The sequence below is a fragment of the Fusarium sambucinum genome, chromosome II (genome assembly GCF_050947815.1).
Source record: "Fusarium sambucinum isolate potato_lamoka chromosome II, whole genome shotgun sequence".
In the NCBI taxonomy this organism is placed as follows: Eukaryota; Fungi; Ascomycota; class Sordariomycetes; order Hypocreales; family Nectriaceae; genus Fusarium; species Fusarium sambucinum.
In genome coordinates, this window is record NC_139293.1 from 4,003,404 (window position 1) to 4,023,547 (window position 20,144).

A 20,144-nucleotide genomic window follows, 5' to 3' on the forward strand; every position below is an offset into this window, starting at 1 on the left:
ACCCACAAGGTTTCAGTTAATAGCAGAAATGATTTGTCTCATGGAACCTGTGCACTTGTGAAGGTGAGAGTTGTGTCAAGAGCCTGGTCCTGCTATAAATCCATGTGCCTGACTCAGATGACTGTGCTTTCAGCGTCGCATCTATCCAATCCAGAATCAAGAATGCCATGATGGCGTGCATACGAGCTTGGATACTGGGGTGAATTTTGGAGTAGCTCTCCAAAGATCATTAGTCGTTGATCACACTTTGCGATGGTAGGTGCAACACATACCCCAGGCCCTGCGATATCGAAGTCGATGCTTGAATCGGCTCCGGTACAATGCTCTTCCCCCATTATCCGTCCAAGGTCTTCTATGCTTGAAAGGTTGAAAGGGATATATTGGAATTTGTCTTCTCAAAGCTCGGACGGACATCCTCGGATCCTCGAATTGGAGTAGGATTGAAGAGCACAATGGCGGTATCTTGCCAAAGTCCCGAATTTACAAAACTGATCCAGCGGACCAGGATTGAAATTATCTATAAGAGCTATTCTTTCAATTTCATTGAGTTTATGGGGCGCTTTGTCACCCTCTGTCATTGCAACGACGGCCGCAATAGTAAGACAATTCCAAAGCGTTTCAGGTGACCCAAACAGTGTCTGCTTTGAACTACATGCTTTTTTGCAGTTCGTCGTATTATTGATATCGCATCCACTCTCGAAAAGTATTGCAGGGATAGAGGGGTTCTTCGAGATGAATGGTAAGCGGAAAATTCAGGCCGTTTCCCACGCCTGCCATTCTGATGTGATAAGGAGTTGCCCAAAAGTTTCTTCCTGAAAGGAGAACTTGTTTAGTGATCGGAAACTCATTGATACCATGATTACGGTGAAATGTATTCCAGGTTGGTGAATGATGAAATAAGTTGTATGAAGATTACTTGGATCTTTAATCTCCAACCCGTTGCCATGGCCTCCTTTTATTGACATCATGTGCACGGAGATCAGCATGCAAGTCAGAAACTGTGTGTAACGGTCCGGTAATACAACAGCCTAGTAGCCTGAAGCTCCCTTGACAAGAACGAACTCTGACAAAGGCTACAATCTGGCTGACCGGATACAAGTCCTAGTTTGGAATCAAGCGTACAGTGTGTAGAAGGAACTGACTTGATGGAACTTCTACTGCTAGGATGCTATGAGAGAAGCTTACTCGCTTTTATACTTCCAGGTTGCCCGCCTGTGGAGACTGATATCTCCAGAATTAAATGCCATCAGCATTCCATAAAGGCCCCCGACTGGCCATTTGTTCCATATAGATTTCCAACTCCAACCATCACCCCCAGCCTGGCCATCTAGTTCCTTCTCAGTTTGTTTGACTTTATCGTAAATCGTTGGGAGGGTCGTTGCATAGTAACGCTCCCTTAAATTTCGATACCAGGAACAATCGTACAATTCCCAGAATTGCTCTTCGGTATAGTATGCATGAGCATACAGCCACTTCCGGCCTCCCAAGTTGGATAACTTCTTCTCTAGGTCGCGGCTTTTGGCCTTGAATTCGTCTCCTTTTCTTGGGCCCCAACCCCATACACCAATGTTGAGCATAGGCTGTGACACGTCGGCTTTATCATCGGCAACCTTTGCTAATTCCATGCGGGTGGTGACAGGATGGAAGGTAGGCATCTTGGTTTCTTTTAAAGGACACAGCCACAAAGGCCATATGCCGAATTCAGAGTCGATCCAGTTGATAAACTCCCCAGCCGTGTCGTACGGGAGTGCCAGATCCTGAACGACAAATTGTTCTGAAATATGACTCGCATGAAGGGCGTGGTACAATGTCCTAGTATGGGAATAGTCGTCCAAAAGCCATCGAAAGAAGCGATTGAATGGTATAAACTTGAAATAAGTATAGCCCTGGCGGCCTACCCAAAAGGCAGCTCTGTCGTAACGAAAGAGATATTCTCCGAGCGGGAGGTACTCAGTGACAGAAGAAGTCGGCGGAAGATCTTTCGTCTTTTCTTGCACGTGAAGATAAAACCAGGGATCGGCAGCATTGCTGAATGTGACAAGGTGGGACTCGGGAGGCTTATAGTTAGTAAGTTGTCCTGTTATGACAACGCCATGGTCTTTTGAAAAAAGAATTCCATCAATGTAGTCAGTATCAGAAACCCCACAGTACCTCTGTGTCTCAGAGACGGCGGTGGCGATACTGTCAACTCGGTGATATGTTGTTTTCACGAATTTTCGAGCCTCGACAAGTCGGACCTCGAGTAACGTTGTAACGCCCAAGGTACCCGCTGCACCTGCAGCACCGTAGAACAAATCTTCTCGCTCTTCTGGCGAAGCCTTTACGACATCTCCATTGCCGAGAATCATCTCCACAAAGTTTATCGTCTCGTTGAAGAACCCATGGCGGAAAGAACTGCTTTCTCCTGATGTCCCCGAGTAACCGCCGCCTGTTGTGATACCAGGAAATTCCATTACCACTGGAGGTATGAGACCGTACGGAATTGTTGCTTCGACCAACCGATCCATTGGTACGTTGGGCTCGACTAGACATGTGCTTTTACCTGCGTCAACAGAAATGACCTGGCATAGCATGCCTATGTCGACGATATTGGTGTGTGGTCCATGACGGGGTCGAGTACTGTTTGATGAGCCATGTGATATTCGATATGGCTGTCCAAGCTTGTGAAAGTTGCGTATCCTCCTGGCGACGTCCTTCGCAATTTCATCGTGCCGTTGCATCACGTCCTACACGTTCACCCACAAGTGATAGGAAATATGTGGTTTAGAAAATCAAAAGACAAACTGAGAGGAAACAGTTTACTGATGTACTTCGGGGAAAATCAAGCCGAAGTACTCGCACCAACGGCGATTACTCGTACAAGACAACATCGGGTACACTAGCGGAAAGATGCACATGTTCGTTTGGTGGATACTGGTGGAAAACCTGCCAAGTCGATATATTGCTTTTTTACTGAGACATTGAAAGAGAATGAAAGTGCGGTGAGTGATTGTGCGACATGATATCGCGTACAAACGCATTTCGTTGGCAGCTAGTGTAACGCCTCATGCATGTCCCAAACGCGGCCGGGCGTCATTGATAAGACCTGAAGAATCATTGGGTCTGTTCCGAGCTGGAAATCAGTATCTAGAACCTACCTGCAATACGGTTTCAGGTATATTCTGTCTAGAAAGCAATAGAGGCTATGGAATCTTGGAACACCATACAAAGCACGCCTTCTATTCACAACACCTATATCTCAGTGCTCATCCCCGCACGAAATAAATCCCCCCAAAACCTTCCATTTTACCAGATGCCAGGAATAAATCGCCAAGGTACGCGCTTGCAGTATTCAGTCCAGGCGTCTCCATACTTCACTGAACATCTCTTCTCATCACGTATGCACCGATGAACAAGCAACACAAGCATCCAGAAGGCATACCACCACACCACAGCCTTTGTGCTACCGACCAGTGCACACGAACTAAAACTGAGCAACAGGTCCCCTACATAGTTTGCATGCCGGGACCAGCCCCAGAAGCCACTGCAGAGCAACAAGCTCGTGTGTTGTCTGCCATCCGATGTTCGGAAGCGTGCTGAGATGCACTCGGCCGGCTTACCCCAGATGGTGCATTTACCCCCTGTTCGGCGGACCATGTCTTTTTGGTGATTGACAACACGGAAGAGCACATAGCCTGCTACTCCGAGGGTAAAGAAGAATGCAAGGTAGGACGTCGAGGCTGACGATGGGTAAAGACCAAGATATTGCCCTTGTATCGTGTATGTTGTCGGCAGAAAGCAAAAGCAGCCCCAGATCAGATACATGCCAAAATGATCATGAGCAATGTCGATCGTCCGAAGGTACCATGATTCATTAATGAAGAAATCCAGCACGTAAAGCGTTTGAAGTGCTGTCACTAGAATTAGAGATAGCTCAACGTACCCCTGATTTTGGTACTGATAAGCCATATTGGAGAAGTCTCTGTACCACATGTTAGCAAACTGATGCGGAAAGGGTGCTACAGCCAACCTACATCAAAGTCCACACCATCATTCCAGCGCGACCATTGCTGAACAGCTTGAGGTCAAATTTATCGCCGAGTCGTGGATTCAACTCAATTCCCATAAAAAAGTCATATAAAGCGGATCCTAGCCCGTTGGTTAGAGTTTGATAACGAAAGCTTCGGTCCAGAAAGCATACCACTGAACTTTCTATCTTCTGGATGACACGGCACCACGTACGCTTTGACAAAAGCAAGTGCCGAGATAACAAAGCCAGCCAAGTTCATAGCCCCAATCAAAGTGCTCCAGTTGCGGGGTATGAAACCAGGATCCAAAATCCCAAACCAGCTGAGGCCGCCATACAGGAGATGCGTCACGATCCAGGCTGAGAGGCCATTGATCTTGTAGTCAAGAAGATATCCAGCCGGTGTAAGCTGTCCCTGGTGGTTTTCTCCGGGGAGAAAGATGTACAGAAGTGCCTGGACGGCGAGCCAGAATACCACTGCCGCAATACCCTTGAGGGTGATTTGAGGCCCGTACTGCGCGCAGATATTCCAGAAGCCTTGCTCTTTCACTGCTGCTGTAAAGAGTGAGAATGATCCTTCGTATTGGGCAAGCGTAATGAAGATGGATACCGATCCAATTGGTGCAAGAAACAGCGGCGAAGCTCCAACAAGAGAACGCAGCCACGACCGTCCAAGTCCTGCACGACCCCAAGCGTCTGCATCGGTCAAGGTCTGGTCCTTGGTCGAGAGCTCTGTGGCCTCAATTGGCCTCTGTTTCCGCGGTCTAACAATCGTAGTCGTAGAGCCTGTCTGTGACAGACTATCAGTGCTTGGTGCCATCGCTTCTCGATACTTTTTTCGACACGCGTCGAAACAAATAGATGGTGAAAAAGCAAAAGTAAAGACGCGTCTGGAAAGGAGGGGAGAACAAATGGTGTTGGTAGTACAGAGATAGACACGAGGGGAATGAGCTAATGATCACCGCACTATTAGTGGCTGGGGGGCAGCCTGGATAACATCGTCATTGATGGGCGGAAGCGGGTGCATGACGGGTGCATTTGTGGGACTAGAAAATGGAAAGTTTTGTATTTCATGGTTTGCGTTAGAGTTATGCAAATTGACACGCGTGCTGTTGTGAGATTTTGTGTTTGGTTGAGAGAAAGCCATGCCAAGCTTGCCAGGCAATGAGACATGCTTATACGCTAAGTAAGCTACGTAGCATCCCCATCAATTACAGCACTCAAATCGTCTGCGTTTGATCGTGGGCGTCTAGAACGTAAGGCGACTACTTTCAGATGTTGGCTCAACGAGTAGTTACTAGAGTCAATGAATGGTAACACGACTTTGTGGTGACGCTGAAGAAGTGAGAGTAATTGGTCTGGACTGCATTGCCGGGGTCGTATTGGGGACTGACCGCCTCCAAATGTGAGATGTCAAGTGCCAAGATGTTGCTTGCGACGATCTTGAGACCTCTGCGCTGGAATGCATTGGCGTCGCACCAGTGAGACCCTGCAGCACAGCTACCCATTCTTTGCATAACTTAATTCAGTTATCGCAGTGACTCTAACACTTGAGCAAGAAACGAAGAATTGAAATATGTTTTAATTGACTGGTTGCGTGCACGAAACAGAGACTCTCACAGGCTTACTCTTCCAAACCCTGGCAAAGCAACACTGCACATTCAGATGTTCTGATGGCGTTTCACTCTTCCACATCATCCCGCGTCAAGGACTGCCTTTGTGACTAACAGAATAGAGACTCTAGTTGGTGTAACTATGCGATATGAGATAGTTATGATTACTTTCAACCTGCATTACAGCTCACCAGCCTCGGCCTCGCTCTCAGCTACCTTCTTGGTTGACTCTTCCGTCCTTCTGGCGGAGTCTTGCTTCACAGATTTCTTTGCATTCACTTGAATACCAATGGAGTTTCCGACTTGTATTCTACCGCCATAGTTGAACGAAAACTTGACATCCTCAGATCCGGTTTTCGTCTTATCCCAGTTGCTAAAGTCAACGAGTTCATCTACAACCTGTCAGCTTTGTCTTTTGTGTCCTCGGAAGTCACTTACCCTGGCAAGCATTCTGGCCAGGCTTGACATCATTGCCTGCAAACAGAGGTGCAAGCCAAGTCACAACGCCAGGAGCAAAGAAGGCTACTCCATCCAGCTCAGCGATAAACTTGCGCTCCATCTTGGTACCCTCCTTAAGAAGTTCCTCTCTATACTTGCGAACAGCCCAGGGCAGATCCTTATAGTCGGTGCGAAGGATTCTGAAGCCGTCGGAGTGCATGAAACGATCGAAGTCACCGGGGTAGGGAAGTTCACCACCGTCGTCGGTTGTCCAGTATTTGTCGAGGTAATCCATTGCCCAGGCGATCTCTTTGGGAGCGTGTGAAGGGTCGGGAACGACGTAAATCTCTACATTGATGTTGGAGCTGACGGAACACTCAGTCTTCCATCGGGTTCCCTCTCGCGAAGGACCACGCGATTTGCTCAATAGATCGCGGAGCTCGGCAGCACGAGCCTGGTCACCACTCTTTTCGGCTTGAGCGGCCTCTCGCATAAGGCCAAGCGCCGCGGTGTCGCCAATTTGGATATCAATGACTTGAGCCGTCGCCTGAGAGGCAAGGAAAGACAAGATAACGTTGGTGACCTTCATGGTTGACGTTGATTTGACAAAGATTGGAAATGAGAAAGAAATGTCAAGTTTGACATGGAGGATGGCCGTTAATATGTACCAGATTCACGCTCGGCCATTCCCCAATGAAGGAATACCCGATTACACCGTTGAACCAATTGTGTCGCTTGGGATTGACATTGATAGTGCGCTATCAGAGTCCGGTTCAGGCATCAGTGGGGAAAAACAGGGTTTGTTTCCGGGATCATCTCTGCGGCTGAAGAAAATGGACCATGATAAAATGCCATTATCCGAGCAATTTCAAGTTACTTTAGGTGGTAATGACTGCTGAAGCACCAGTAGTGTTGCACTAGAGAATAAAAAAATAATAACAGAAAGTAAATAAAAAATAGTATGGATTCGCTGGTTATTATCCTAAACTACTGATTGGTAATTAATAGCTTAACTATTAATAATGTTTAAGACTATAACATATTTGTATTTGTTCAAGAGGTGCCTTGGTTGATCGGGGAGGCTACCCGACACTTCCTCATACAGTCACTGACTCCATCGGGGTTATCCCGACTTGAATATGTCCCTGCCATACTTGGTAAGACCTTGAGATCGGCCCAGGTAATGTTTACCCTCTGCGCAATATATAAGTTTGGCAATTGCCTTAGCCCTTTTCAGGTCTTGTGTATCCCTTAGATATTCTAGTGTCCCAACGCGCGGATCTTTACATAACCATGGTTTTGAAACGACCAACAGCTGATAATGTTCACAACGATTTTGACGTTGAACATGTGATCCACAACGCATCTGTCTCTGACAAGATATCTTTACTCTCTGGTAAGTAACCAAGTCTGCAATCTTTTCTCTCGCCCAAGAGTCTCGCCTTACTAACTTCCTTTCTCCTTCAGGCCGAGACTTTTGGCACACGAACCCTCTCCCAGCATTCAACGTCCCATCCGTGCGTGTCAGCGACGGCCCAAACGGCGTACGAGGAACAAAATTCGTCGACGGCGTGCCAGCAGCATGTCTACCTTGCGGAACCGGCCTAGCAGCTACCTGGGACCAGGATCTGCTATACAAGGCAGGCAAACTGATAGGTAACGAGTGCATAGCTAAAGGCGTACACTGCTGGCTAGGTCCTACTGTCTGTATTCAGCGCTCTCCTCTGGGTGGCCGCGGCTTCGAGTCAATGGCAGAGGATCCCTATGCAACAGGCAAACTAGCTGCTGCTTACATCAAAGGCGTGCAGTCGACAGGCGTTGTATCGGTCATCAAGCATTGGCTTGCGAATGATCAAGAGCATGAAAGAGTTGGCGTCAACGTTGTTGCTAGTGAGCGTGCGTTGAGGGAGGTTCATATGCTTCCTTTCCAGATCGCGCTTGGTGATGCAGCGCCAGGGGGTGTTATGGCTTGCTATAATAAAGTCAATGGCAAACATGTTTCAGAGAACCCGGATTATCTCGATGCTTTGCTCCGTGAAGAGTGGCAATGGAAGGGTCTGATCATGAGCGATTGGTACGCAGCAATCATCCAACCTCTCAAACTGTGGCTGATACTAACACTTATCCTTGCTCTAGGTTCGGCACTTATTCTACAACCGAGGCCATTAATGCAGGGTTGGATCTCGAGATGCCGGGGCCAACGAGGCAACGCGGCCAGCTTCTCGACCTTGCAGTGTCCAATCGAAAAGTATCTCGATCAACCATAGATACTCGAGCAAGAAACGTTCTCGAATTCATCCAGAGATGCACAAAGGTTCCTGTCGCTGTGGAGGAAGGAGGACGCGACTTTCCTGAGGACAGGCAGCTCAACCGAAAGCTCGCCGGCGACAGCGTTGTCTTGTTGAAGAATGAAGGTAACCAACTGCCCCTTAAGAGATCTTTCAAAAGGATTGCTTTGATCGGACCAAACATGAAGACTACTTCGTTCTGTGGAGGTGGCTCTGCCCATCTTCAACCTTACTACACTGTTTCTCCCTACGAAGGAATCGTGGCCCAGCTACCGCCTGACGTTGAGGTACGATATGAAGTCGGTGCTCCAGCAAATGGGTGGAATCCTCTCCTACAAGACAATATGATCACCACGCCAGAGGGATCACCAGGAATGCGAATACGCTTCTACAGTCAGAGCCCCAGTGTACCCGAGCGCGATATTGTCGACCAGAGCCATCTGCCTGATTCATCTTGGCTTCTTATGGGCTACTCGCATCCGAAACTAGATAAGCTTTTCTACGCAACTGTAGAAGGTGATCTTGTCATTCAAGAATCCGGACTATTTGAGTTTGGCCTGGCAGTCTATGGCTCTGCGCGACTCTTTGTCGATGACCAGCTCTTGATCGATAACAGTCTTGTCCAGCGAGGCGGTACATTCTTCTTCGGCAAAGGAACTGTTGAGGAAAAGGCTCAGATGTATCTTGTTCAAGGTCAGAAGTACCGCATCACTGTTGAGTATGAAAGTGCACCATCTTCGAAGGTCGTCAAGCCAGGCGTGGTGAATTTTGGCGGTGGAGCTGGAAGAGTTGGTCTAGCGAGTTCTGTTGACCCTGAAGTCGGCATCCAAAAAGCCGTCTCAGCAGCTCTGCAGTCAGACGTGACCATTCTGTGTGTTGGGATGACGAGTGATCAAGAATCTGAAGGCTTTGACAGGCCTCACATGGATCTTCCTGGGTCGCTACCTCAACTTGCCTCGGCCGTCTTGGCAGCGGTTCCAAACGCTATCGTTGTGACACAGAGCGGCACTCCATTCAGCATGCTGTGGGCTGAAAAGGCCAAGACCCATTTACATGCTTGGCTAGCTGGGAACGAGACTGGAAACGGTATTGCTGATGTTTTATTTGGCGCAACCTGCCCAAATGGAAAACTCCCGCTTTCATTTCCACGCCGTCTACAAGATACACCCACGTTCTTGAACTTTGGTAGTGAGAGGGGGCGTGTTATCTACGGCGAGGATATTTATGTTGGCTATCGGTACTACGAAAAGGTCGATCGAGACGTACTATATCCTTTTGGGTGAGTGAACAAAACACCACTATGCTCGAGGAAAACTAACATGACACTTACAGCCATGGTCTCTCTTACACCACGTTTACGTACGACAAGCTGAACGTCGCATCCTCTCACGTGAGCTTCGAAATCACCAACTCTGGTTCTGTGCCTGGAGCTGAAGTCTCTCAGCTTTACATCGCCGCTGACGAGGCCACGTCTTCCATCCAGAGACCTAAGAAAGAGTTGAAGGGTTTCAAGAAAACATATCTGCAGCCTGGTGAGGCTCGGAGGGTGGAGATTCCACTGGATCGACTCACCACATCGTTCTGGGATGAGGAATTACATTGCTGGGTGAGTGAGAGAGGTGTGTATAAGGTATTAGTAGGATCGAGTAGTAAGGAAATTTTGCTTGAAGGAGATTTGCCTGTGCGAGAAACTAGTAGATGGAGTGGGCTTTGAGGATTGTGTTGGATAGCACGGGAGGAAATCTAGAAACGCCTTTGCATAGACTTAGCTATCAGTACAGTTTAGTTATTATCCTTTCTTGTTACTTTTAAACTTGACTTGGCTTCTCCCTATTGAGATAACACTCTGAAGCTAATATGTAACAAGTTCAAGTTCAATATACTTAGATACTAAAGTCGTGATTACCTGGCATTTGATCGTGGCATTCTAAGCAATCTACAATAAAATATCGACTATTCTGATTTGTACATGTCATTGGCGTATTCATGATTGTTATATCTTAGGGAACATCTAAGAACAGTGGCAAAGTATAAGTTAGATCGACGTCGCTAAATTTACCAGAATAATTGCTTTGCAGTTTTTCCATCTTAAAAAATGGTCAAATACTTTCCGGTGAGGTTGGCTGAAACCCATCAAGGCCCCATGTCACAAGTTGATAGCATGCAGCTACACCGCCCCTGACTTCATTAGAATACTTCTCAAGTCCATGTAAGAAAGCAACAACAATCTCTCGCCAATCTTGTGGCAAAACCAGTCGCCCGGATGTAGTGAGGGACTGGAACTGGAGGCTCCGAGCAGCACCAATCAATATCATGGAGCAAGCAGTGCTATTTCGAATCCATATCCATAGTCCATGATCAAGCTTATTCATTCGATCCACAGCTCTAAGTCTCCAGGCACAGTACCGCAGGCCCAGTGAGGCTATACTGACAATCTCATCATCCAGAGCGGCAGGTAGTGTAAGGGCGTAGTTAAGACACAGTCGTACGAATGGCCGGCACAGAAGCTCTTTAACAAAGAGATACCGCGAACGAAGGATTCTTTTGTAAAGATTCGACTCAGGACAGATACTTTCATCCGGGGGTGGGAACGATATCTCTGGCGGTAGGGATAGGTACCAGTCTTGAAGCTGTGAGCCGAAAACCTCATATGATCGTAGTAATGACCTGGCCTGCGCTTCGCTCGGGCAATCAGAAAATTCGACCTTGGCGTCGACGATGCGGTTAATCAAGTGGCGAGCGGCTATGTCTGCAAGGAAGTAATACCAGGCTATGGTCTCGTCGAACAAGCAATCTGCTGCAGGCGGCGATGGAAACGTGAGGCGATCTTCGATGTGTTCCAGTATTGACCCAGGCAAACTAGGTATTTCATAGCGAATCTCGCTACCATGTGGTTAGCAATTAGACGTACAGACAGACACAGCTGCTCACGTACACTTCCGATTTGTATGCCGTGTAGAAAATGCTTTGCTTAATTGCTTGTGGACTGGAAGGGGAACTCTGGGGCCCAACCGGCATGGTGGATTCCCTGTTAGCAATGTCAGCATTGGTCCCGGTGTTTAGAAGCCATATGTATATCTTACCTGGCCCAAACTGCAGAGTAACAGGAGTTTCCTGCCATGGTGAAATACCTCCAAGCCTCGACGGGCTGTAAATTACACATAAACCAGATACTGCAACTCACGTCAGTATGATCATCTCGGCATAAGTTCGAGAACAAGAAGAGGCATGTCCCCCATCTTACCCTGCTAAGCATAAGCACTGGGCAGACTCCAATGTGTTGTGACTCATCGCTAGCCCAAGCCTTTTGCACGCAACGCTCCAGTACCTATAAGCAATATCGGTGGTTTGCTCAGAATCCCAACTGTTTTGACTCCTTGGCGTCTCAACATGCGGGTCCTGACACAACACGCTGATGGCGCATACAAGGGCAACAAGACACGTCTGCGTCGACCAATCCAAGCCATTTTCGGAGACCTTTGCGACATACTGGTCGAGAATAGCGACATCCAGAATGGGGTTGACGCTGTGAACGGTACTGAGATAGCTTTTCTGTAACTTCTTTAGCTCTGAGAAACCTAATGGGGGGAGCTCGTCGGGCATAGCCATGAAGCTTCCGTTATCCACGAGGATAGGGTCTATCCCTGATGGAAACACGTTCCAGGTCAAAATACTATCGAGTCCTTCGGAGAATCTTTCGACGTGGCGTTCGGGAGCTGAGATAGATTGTGGTGTGGTGGTCAAGTTGACCAAGGAGTCGGCTTCGCTATGTCTTGTTGGCTGGTGTGCTTGGAATGATGTATTGGATGGGCCTGGCGAACGTTGTTCTTTCACATCCTGTGCTAAGTCCTGGATGGCCTGCAAGATCTGCACACCCAAATCATGGCTTCTTTAGTCGAAAAGAGATCTTTGTCAGTTTCTTTGTGCAATCACATTTGAATCTGGAACAATAAGGCGTACAAGGGACGGTCTGTTGAGTCTATAGTATCATATCGGCACTCTGAGTTACTCTTTTCACAGTAGCTGCAAATTGGCCAGCGGCTGTCGCATTTCGTCTTCCTCGAGCGACACACTTTGCACGCTACGGCAACGCGTCTTCTTGGAGGCTGGGTGCCGCTGCCCGAGGAATTAATATCCCTAGACTCTCTGTCCATGGTATTTAGCTGTGGGGCACTCCGTTCCAGTCGAGCTTTCTTGTTTGGGCGGTTGGGACCTTGTGAAGTATCGTCCTGAATGTGGGCTTGGAACTGCATCATGGGAGAGGGTATAGAGGAGAGAGAACAGAGTTCGGGTCCTCCCCGAGCATGTGCAGGGTTTATAAGCTGCAGCAAAAAGCTGGGGCCTGCTAGTTTAGTCGGGCTTAGTACTGTAATTTTAGTTTAGTTGATGTCATTACCAGTGAACTCCGCGTTGATGGCCTACCCTAAATCCACGTCTTGAATTGATAGTACTGGATGAGCATCTAGCATAGTACTTGGACACGTTTGTTAATACAGACGCTTAACTGTATCATTGTAGACAGCCGAAAATTTACACCAATCTTTTCCTAGTTCAAGTCTTTATAAGCACAGTTTACTTTTCACGAGGTTGATAAATCTGGGATGTCTTGGGTAAACCCAATTTGGGTCCGTTACCACCCAGTGATGACTTATGGCGATGATTCTCTTTTGTAATTTGTTCTCGGCTCATTGGGAATCATGACACAACGTCACATCAAGATCTTTTGATCCATCGTTGATCCAGCTCATCCATGGTGACCCTACCCACTCCTGTCGCCTTGACAGTATCGCGCAGCGTCGTCCTAAGCAGATATGTCGGGGTACAGCTCCAAGCATGGCACCAACTGTTGTTACGTACATCCCCGTATGGACCCGCCATACAATCCTGCGCGTCGTAACATTCCCAGAACGTATCTGCCCCTGCTTCCACCATTCCGCCCCAATAAGATCTGATCAGATCAAGACACTCACCGTAACATTCTAGCACCGCGAGGGCGTCGCAAACGTGATGCCACAGATAAGGCGTGAGTGGCTTCACAGCATCTGGATGTGTAAGAGTGGCGAGAAAAGCCTGACGAGAGACTTCTGGAGGGAAAGCCTCGCATAGAACTAGCCACGCCGCGGACGCGTAGCTTACTTGCTGAGTTTCTCCAGACACAAAGACACCATCCTTGAGGAACGCATGTGCAGCGTCTGTCATGTTACTTATCGTTTCGCTGTACGGAGGCTGCTTTTTCAGTAACACAGCGAGCTTGTTCGTAACCTTGAGACAATAAAGCAGCACGCCATGTGCTCCCGCACTCTTATCAAGGCCTTTTGCCCAGTCGAGAAATATGTGATGTTTGCTCCGTTCGGCCTCGAAAACATACGTGGTGGGATTGAGGTTGCGCAGCAGTCTCTTTGGGCAGTCGAGAACAGTCTTCCAAAGCAGATGCCCAGTTTCCGTGTCCTCAGAAGCTTGAACATAGTCATAGACAATAGCAGCAAATAGAGCATCATAGTCAGCGATGTAGTCTGTCGAAGCCATTAACGTGGGCCTTTCAAAGATACAAGCTGGTAAAGAGCCATCTTCATGTTGGACTGCTGCGAACTGGAAAAGACATTTTTTGACAAGATTGAAGTCCCGGAATGTGCTGTAGTTTGCTAGAGCTTGTAGGCGGAGATCGCCAATCCAGAGCCTTCTATCTCGTCTTGGGCCGTCTTCGAATACAGTCTGCATGCAGTCTCGTAGCGTGGAGATACAGACGTGGTCGATATCCTGCAGAAGAGGATCGGGGAACTCGACCGCATCGATCTGATGGTCTTGACTGACCGCGCTGACTGATTCGCATTGTACGTTCGAGAACGATACCTTGAACTTGGGGGAGGTATCAATGACTTGGACACGCAGGTATCGAAAGGAATAACGGCGGGGTGGGTTTATTGTCTGCGGACATGTGTCGATATTAATGATCTCATCAGGGAGCCAGGCGGTGCTGATCCAGGTGTTCACATTATTCATATCCATCGTCACATCAATGGGCGACTCGCCAAAGGTGAGGCGTAGCCGACATGGAGCGTCCATGTTTTTGCCGACGTAGTCCATGTGAAATGAGAGAAATCCGACCATATGGATGCCGAAATCGAGGATAAAATCGGAGCCTCTTCCCCAAGATAGGGAGGAGAGGTTGTTAATGTCATAGCCAACAGTACGAGCCTCGACGCCAAAAAACGACGGGCTGTTACTCTCGAATCTGATTATACTCTTGGGAACTCGGACGCAACGATGGAGTTTGGGGAGTAAGCCTTGGGCGATATGCTCAAAGGTTTGAACCATGGTTGCAGGGTTGGGATTGTTTGTTTCCTGAACCATATTGTCTTGAGTCAATGAAGCAAACAGAGGATCAATCGTCCTCGGCGACTGATAAAGAAAAAGCCCAACAACAATAATTCTCGCTCCAAGATCAACCGAGACTGATAAAATATTCCACTGCCATGGTTCTCCGCTACTTCTTGTCACTGAATCTGAATCCGAATTTGACTAATGGTCGGGGAGACTCCGCGAGCATGTAGAACCTGATTAGCCAATTAGAGGAAAGTTTTCGGGGAGTCTCCCCGGTGCATCAGAGGTCTAGAAGCAGCCACCAAGTAAACGCTTCAATAATCTTGCACTAGCTTCAAGGAAAGGATCAGCAGGAAAAACATTACAACCACAAATTGCTCCCATCACGAACAGTCCAACAGGTCTAGACGGCTAAAATCTTAACCAGAACGATGCAGTCTCAGCTGCCCTCGAAGAATAGACTCTAGTTCATGATACGGGCTAGCCCTTTCGCCCCCGGTCTTCCTCCCCGGCATCTCGTTCAAAGCCCTCACAACAACCCCATGGGGAAAAGCATTGGATCCATTCTGTCGGGTCAGACGAGAATACTTAAAGCCGTACCACCCAACAGCCTATTCATCTAAATCCATCAGCCATCGACCTACATCAGTAACAATCACATCCTTATTGATACCAGCGGCCATGTCTTCCATCAAATCCAAACAAGGAGCTGATACCTCCAACCTCGATGATGGGGTTGGCGAATTCCACGTCGAGCAAGCTTTCAAATCCCCCGACGTCAAAGTTGGACCAGGGCAGCTTTCTTCGGGATACGAGTCGCTGAGCTTGTGGCAGACCGTCAAGGTCTTCAAAGTCGCTACAGCGTATTGTTTCGCAGCGGCTTTTAGTGCTGCCACCGATGGATATCAGATTGGGTAAGCCTCTTGTCTCTCTTGTCTACATATGCACGTTTATTAATCTGAGCTAGTATTAACGGCAGCATCATTGCGAACAAGGGTTTCGTTCATCAATTTGCAACCGCCTCCAACGCCGACGGAGACCAATACCTCACTGCGCCTATCCTCGCTGGCTGGAGTTCCATCATGTCTGTCGGCCAAATCATCGGCATGTTGACAATTCCCTTCCTGTCCGACAGATACGGCCGCAAGACTGCAATGTGGACATATTGGACCATCCTTGTCAGCAGTGTTTTGTGCGAGACCCTAGCCAGAACCTGGCCGGTTTGGTTAGCCGCTAAGCTCCTGGCGGGCGTCGGAGTTGGCTGTCTTCAGTCGACTCTGCCTGTATATATCTCTGAGTGTGCACCTACTCGTATCCGTGGAGGCCTTCTTATGTGCTACAGTCTCTGGTGGACGATTGGATCCTTCTTCGCCTACATCGCTCTTCAACTACTGAACCGAAAGAACCCCAACATCTGGCTTACACCCATCTACACACAATGGGCTCAGATTGGAATTATGTGTATCATATACGTCTTCCTCCCAGAGTCACCAGCTTGGTGCGTCAGTCGCGGCAACGCAGACCGTGCTAAGAAGCAGCTGCTGAGGCTCAACCGCGGCGTCGTCGAATATGATGAAGAGCATCAGTACCAGATCATCGTGCAGACCTTTGAACATGAAAGGGAGATTGCAGTTGAGCAGAAGAAGGAGCATTGGTATGCCATTTTTCGCGGAATTGATGGCTTCCGAACTGTCATCTCTCTGTGGCCGAACCTTACACAGCAATTCATCGGCCTCACCCTTTTTGCAACCTTTGGAACCTACTTTTTTCAACAAGCCGGACTTGCCGACCCTTTCACGATCAAATGCATTACGTCTTCAATCAATATTACCACGCTCTTGATCGTCGTTTTGGTAGCCGACAAAATAGGTCGTAGGCGAATCTCCTGCTACGCTACTACGCTTTCATGGACATCTTGTGTAGTCATTGGAATTCTTGGTCTGGTCCCCAGGACAACAGTGACTTCAAACATCTTTGTTTTGTTTGTATGTCTCTGGAGTAAGTCTCTTCATTTACCAATTGTTCATAGTATGACACTAAAAGTTTCTAGATGTTGGCATGATCTCCAATGGTGCTGCTGGCTGGGGTTTCATTGCCGAGATCTCGTCCCTGCGTCTTCGCCCTTATACAGCTGGATTTGGCGCTGCGTGCACTTGCGTTGCTGGAGTCGTCATGAATGTTCTAACTCCATATATGGTCAACGCCAATAAGTGGAATTGGGGTTTCAAGACTGGCTGGTTTTACGCTGGTGTCGGACTACCCTTCCTTATCGGCACATGGCTTCTTCTTCCCGACACATCAGGGTACGTGACAGAACATCGAACGGTTCATAAGCACTATATACTGACAAGATTTAGACGTACTGCAGCTGAAGTTGATGAACTCTTCGAGAGGAAGATTAAACCTTGGAGGTTCAGCAAGACCCAAACTACAGGCTAATAGATGCATAAAATCCAGGATAATAGGCAATAGGTTGTAATAGTTTCTACTTGGATCTTAAGAGCAGCTTTAACATTGTTTATTATATATTTAACTATAGTCTTTCTCTACTCCAACCTTTTGGTCTTATCTAAATTATATGAATCAGTTTTCAAGAGACTCTTTTCCCGACGATCCCCACACGACTCGTGTAGTAGTCGTCTTTTCCGACTCGGTTTCGGGAATACTGGTATCTCCAGTCTCAACCATCGAGGTACTGCACCGTGTGATCTGTGTGTCAAATCAAACAATGCGGGCAGGGAACATCTTCCACTTTGTTGGAATTGCATCTCCATTCTTCTTCTTTTCAAGAATTACTTCTCCATATTAATCGCATTCGTAACTATGACACAGGCCTCTACCATGATATCATTTCCTCCGTTTGCTTCGTAACGGAAATGGCGGAATAATGCCAGCTAGCTCCAGGGGTCTTCAGGGTTTATTGAGTCTTGGCTCGATAGCGTCGTGAACTATCGAGTTCCGGAACGCTCTGGGGATCCACCACAGTTCCCAAAAAAGACAAGGGAATTTGCTTCAAGGGAAATAATTGCTGGCTTTCAGCTGATACCCGTTCCTTAAACGATGTATAATAAAGCCTCTCAATCCCTGGAATCCTAGCAGGGTGGTCCAAGGCGGGACCCTTATATACTGATACCGCCGCCAGGTGGCAATCCATGCCTTTCTCCGAATCCCATTGTTACACTCTTTCACGATGCGTTCTGCTATAGTATTTGTAGCTCTCGCCCTGTCGAGTACTGCTCACAGGGTCGCAGGTAGCGCCTGTAAGCCTCGATCTAGCAACACGATTCCTACACTCGCTTCTTCATCCACCGAGTCAACCAGCACAACGGCTCCCACCGACGATGCCACGCTAACGTCAGTCCGAAACCTGGCTGTCAATGGAAACATGGCCGATATTGATCCAAGTGACCCTCTCAACGTCCCTGACTGGGATGTCATTAACGATGCGAAAATTGTTGGAGGTCAAGGACGTGAGGAGCCTGGAAGCACTGAACGAGGTGCCTGTGCGATGAGCGCCGCGAATACAAGTCTTGATAAACGAGCTGTCGGATCTGGTGTTAGCATGTCGCAAACTATGAGTGACCTCGAGGTCGGGACGATTTATACTATTCGTTTTTACTATCGAGTTGTTATATCGCAGGGCGTCACGGATTGTCAGTTGTCTGCTCAATTTGGAAATTCCCCTCTTACACATGATTCCATCTCCAGCAGTGACGTTTCCAATAATTGGACGGAAGTTCTTGAGACTGCCGATGCGGAAGTGAGCACCTCTGCTCTCAAAATCCAAATGGAGTGTGAAGGCGGTAGTGCTACTATCCTATTGGACTCCGTTTTTGTCTCTAACAAAGTTACTCCTGACACTATTGATCAGTTTATTGTTGACTTTGGTAACAATGGCAGTGGTGCCAATCCTCCTCTTGTAGAGAGTCCCCAAACCACTGCATCTACTGAGCCAGCATCATCCATCGAGCCTACAACAACCGAGTCAGAGCACATGTCGGGAACTACCACAACTGCGGTTGAGTCTGCTTTCTGTTCCAAGGCCCTTAACGGAGGCTGTTGGTGGAAGGGATCCTCGGTTGGTTGTGAAAGCCGTGGATCTTGGCCTGGTCCTAACGGACAAGGCCGACTTGTGCCTCGGCCAGACAACTACCCCGAGCCTCTCAGCCAGCTGTGGTGTGTAGGCTGGTGCTCACTTTCTCCCAGTTGCAGGTCTGCAGCCTACAATCCAGTCGACCGATCTTGTCGCTTTTCCGAGTTTGCCATTCAAGACTCGAATTTCGTACCAGGCCCTGATGCTCACGTTGACACTGAAGGTGTTTACTACTGGCATGATCTATCATGTTTTAACTGTCCCTGTAATGACGGCGACAAATCTGACGCTGGATCTGTTGTCACTGCGACCTCCACACTCGCCACTGAGACAACCGCGCAAACCATTCAACCTGCGTCGCCATCCAGTCCTGCTGTGAGACTTCCCCCTGTATCTACGTGCCCTAAATCCTTAAACGACGGGTGCACATGGAATACGGCTTCCCAAGGGGGCAGTCTCATCACCTGTCAGTACCGAGGTCGATGGCCAGGCGCCGATGGTGTTGGATATGCCGTCGAGAAACCGAGAGACTACCCCATGGCGTTGAGCCAATCGTGGTGTGTTGCTTGGTGTTCACTTTCGCCAGGCTGTCGGTCTGCAGCCCATATCCCCCAGGACCGGTCTTGTCGATTTTCGAGCCATGCTGTTCACGATGACGACTTTATCATGGCCGATGATCCCAATCAGGACTCCGAAGAGTTGGGAATCTACTACTGGCACGATCTCTCCTGCATGGATTGTCCCTGTAGGGATGAGGTCGAGTCCACAACACAGCCTCCCACTACCTTGCTACGATCTGTCACGTCTGCATCTATAGAATCTGTCACCACTCAAGAATCATCTTCAATATTGGTAACAACAGAGACCCCACCTCGTCCTTCTGCAGCGACCTAAACTGCGCTCTTATCTGCAACGTCATGGCGGACTATGAGACGTGGGACAGTCAAGTGATAAAATAGGCGTAAGGTATATTGTGTCTTCAAATTGGAATATGATTAATCAATTGATCATGTTAACATGGTATCTCTGCCCGACCGATTCATTATTGATTGTTGGCCATTCAAAAGCTGCGTTAGCAAGTAGGACTAGAAGATGAGGTGAAACGAACATTCGCATAGACTCTGCAACTCGATGTACATAATAATCCCAGAAGGGTAGATGGAGACAAAGTTGTTTGTTCACATACAGACATATTCATCGTGATACGTATGGTTGTTTATAGTTTAATCATGTCGATAGTCCTACAAGGGCTCACGATGGGAACGATAAATGATTCACATCATGTCTATATGTATATATAGGTACCCTAGCTCACCGCCACTATTATTGGTTTTCTTCGCCCAACACCTCTAAACACCGCCTTAATATCACCTCCAGAGAAAGAC

At 48.0% G+C, this 20,144-nt stretch overlaps 8 protein-coding genes across 8 annotated transcripts; 3 read left to right on the forward strand and 5 right to left on the reverse strand.

The window, feature by feature from the left end:
• Window positions 1-1,181: 1,181 nt before the first annotated feature.
• FSST1_008220 (uncharacterized protein) lies at window positions 1,182-2,720 on the reverse strand (the record flags this gene model as incomplete). The annotated part of the gene is made up of 1 exon (XM_083225081.1): window positions 1,182-2,720. The coding sequence occupies one exon, from the start codon at window positions 2,718-2,720 to the stop codon at window positions 1,182-1,184; it is 1,539 nt and encodes a 512-aa protein (XP_083084181.1).
• Window positions 2,721-3,285: 565 nt separating this feature from the next.
• Window positions 3,286-4,826, reverse strand: FSST1_008221 (ergosterol biosynthesis ERG4/ERG24; the record flags this gene model as incomplete). The annotated part of the gene is made up of 3 exons (XM_083225082.1): window positions 3,286-3,961; window positions 4,014-4,128; window positions 4,181-4,826. The coding sequence occupies 3 exons, from the start codon at window positions 4,824-4,826 to the stop codon at window positions 3,286-3,288; spliced, it is 1,437 nt and encodes a 478-aa protein (XP_083084182.1).
• A 973-nt stretch (window positions 4,827-5,799) lies between these two features.
• Window positions 5,800-6,646, reverse strand: FSST1_008222 (uncharacterized protein; the record flags this gene model as incomplete). The annotated part of the gene is made up of 2 exons (XM_083225083.1): window positions 5,800-6,011; window positions 6,058-6,646. The coding sequence occupies 2 exons, from the start codon at window positions 6,644-6,646 to the stop codon at window positions 5,800-5,802; spliced, it is 801 nt and encodes a 266-aa protein (XP_083084183.1).
• Window positions 6,647-7,350: 704 nt separating this feature from the next.
• On the forward strand, window positions 7,351-10,059 carry FSST1_008223 (glycosyl hydrolase family 3 N terminal domain-containing protein; the record flags this gene model as incomplete). Its single annotated transcript, XM_083225085.1, has 4 exons — window positions 7,351-7,453; window positions 7,525-8,131; window positions 8,194-9,624; window positions 9,678-10,059. 4 exons carry the CDS (start codon window positions 7,351-7,353, stop codon window positions 10,057-10,059), a joined length of 2,523 nt encoding a protein of 840 aa, XP_083084184.1.
• A 385-nt stretch (window positions 10,060-10,444) lies between these two features.
• On the reverse strand, window positions 10,445-12,499 carry FSST1_008224 (uncharacterized protein; the record flags this gene model as incomplete). Its single annotated transcript, XM_083225086.1, has 5 exons — window positions 10,445-11,228; window positions 11,281-11,373; window positions 11,429-11,518; window positions 11,590-12,212; window positions 12,419-12,499. The coding sequence occupies 5 exons, from the start codon at window positions 12,497-12,499 to the stop codon at window positions 10,445-10,447; spliced, it is 1,671 nt and encodes a 556-aa protein (XP_083084185.1).
• A 559-nt stretch (window positions 12,500-13,058) lies between these two features.
• On the reverse strand, window positions 13,059-14,696 carry FSST1_008225 (Six-hairpin glycosidase-like protein; the record flags this gene model as incomplete). The annotated part of the gene is made up of 1 exon (XM_083225087.1): window positions 13,059-14,696. One exon carries the CDS (start codon window positions 14,694-14,696, stop codon window positions 13,059-13,061), a length of 1,638 nt encoding a protein of 545 aa, XP_083084186.1.
• Window positions 14,697-15,136: 440 nt separating this feature from the next.
• FSST1_008226 (general substrate transporter) lies at window positions 15,137-17,105 on the forward strand (the record flags this gene model as incomplete). Its single annotated transcript, XM_083225088.1, has 5 exons — window positions 15,137-15,239; window positions 15,343-15,580; window positions 15,634-16,664; window positions 16,717-16,969; window positions 17,024-17,105. 5 exons carry the CDS (start codon window positions 15,137-15,139, stop codon window positions 17,103-17,105), a joined length of 1,707 nt encoding a protein of 568 aa, XP_083084187.1.
• A 751-nt stretch (window positions 17,106-17,856) lies between these two features.
• Window positions 17,857-19,653, forward strand: FSST1_008227 (uncharacterized protein; the record flags this gene model as incomplete). Its single annotated transcript, XM_083225089.1, has 1 exon — window positions 17,857-19,653. The coding sequence occupies one exon, from the start codon at window positions 17,857-17,859 to the stop codon at window positions 19,651-19,653; it is 1,797 nt and encodes a 598-aa protein (XP_083084188.1).
• Between the last annotated feature and the right edge of the window lie 491 nt (window positions 19,654-20,144).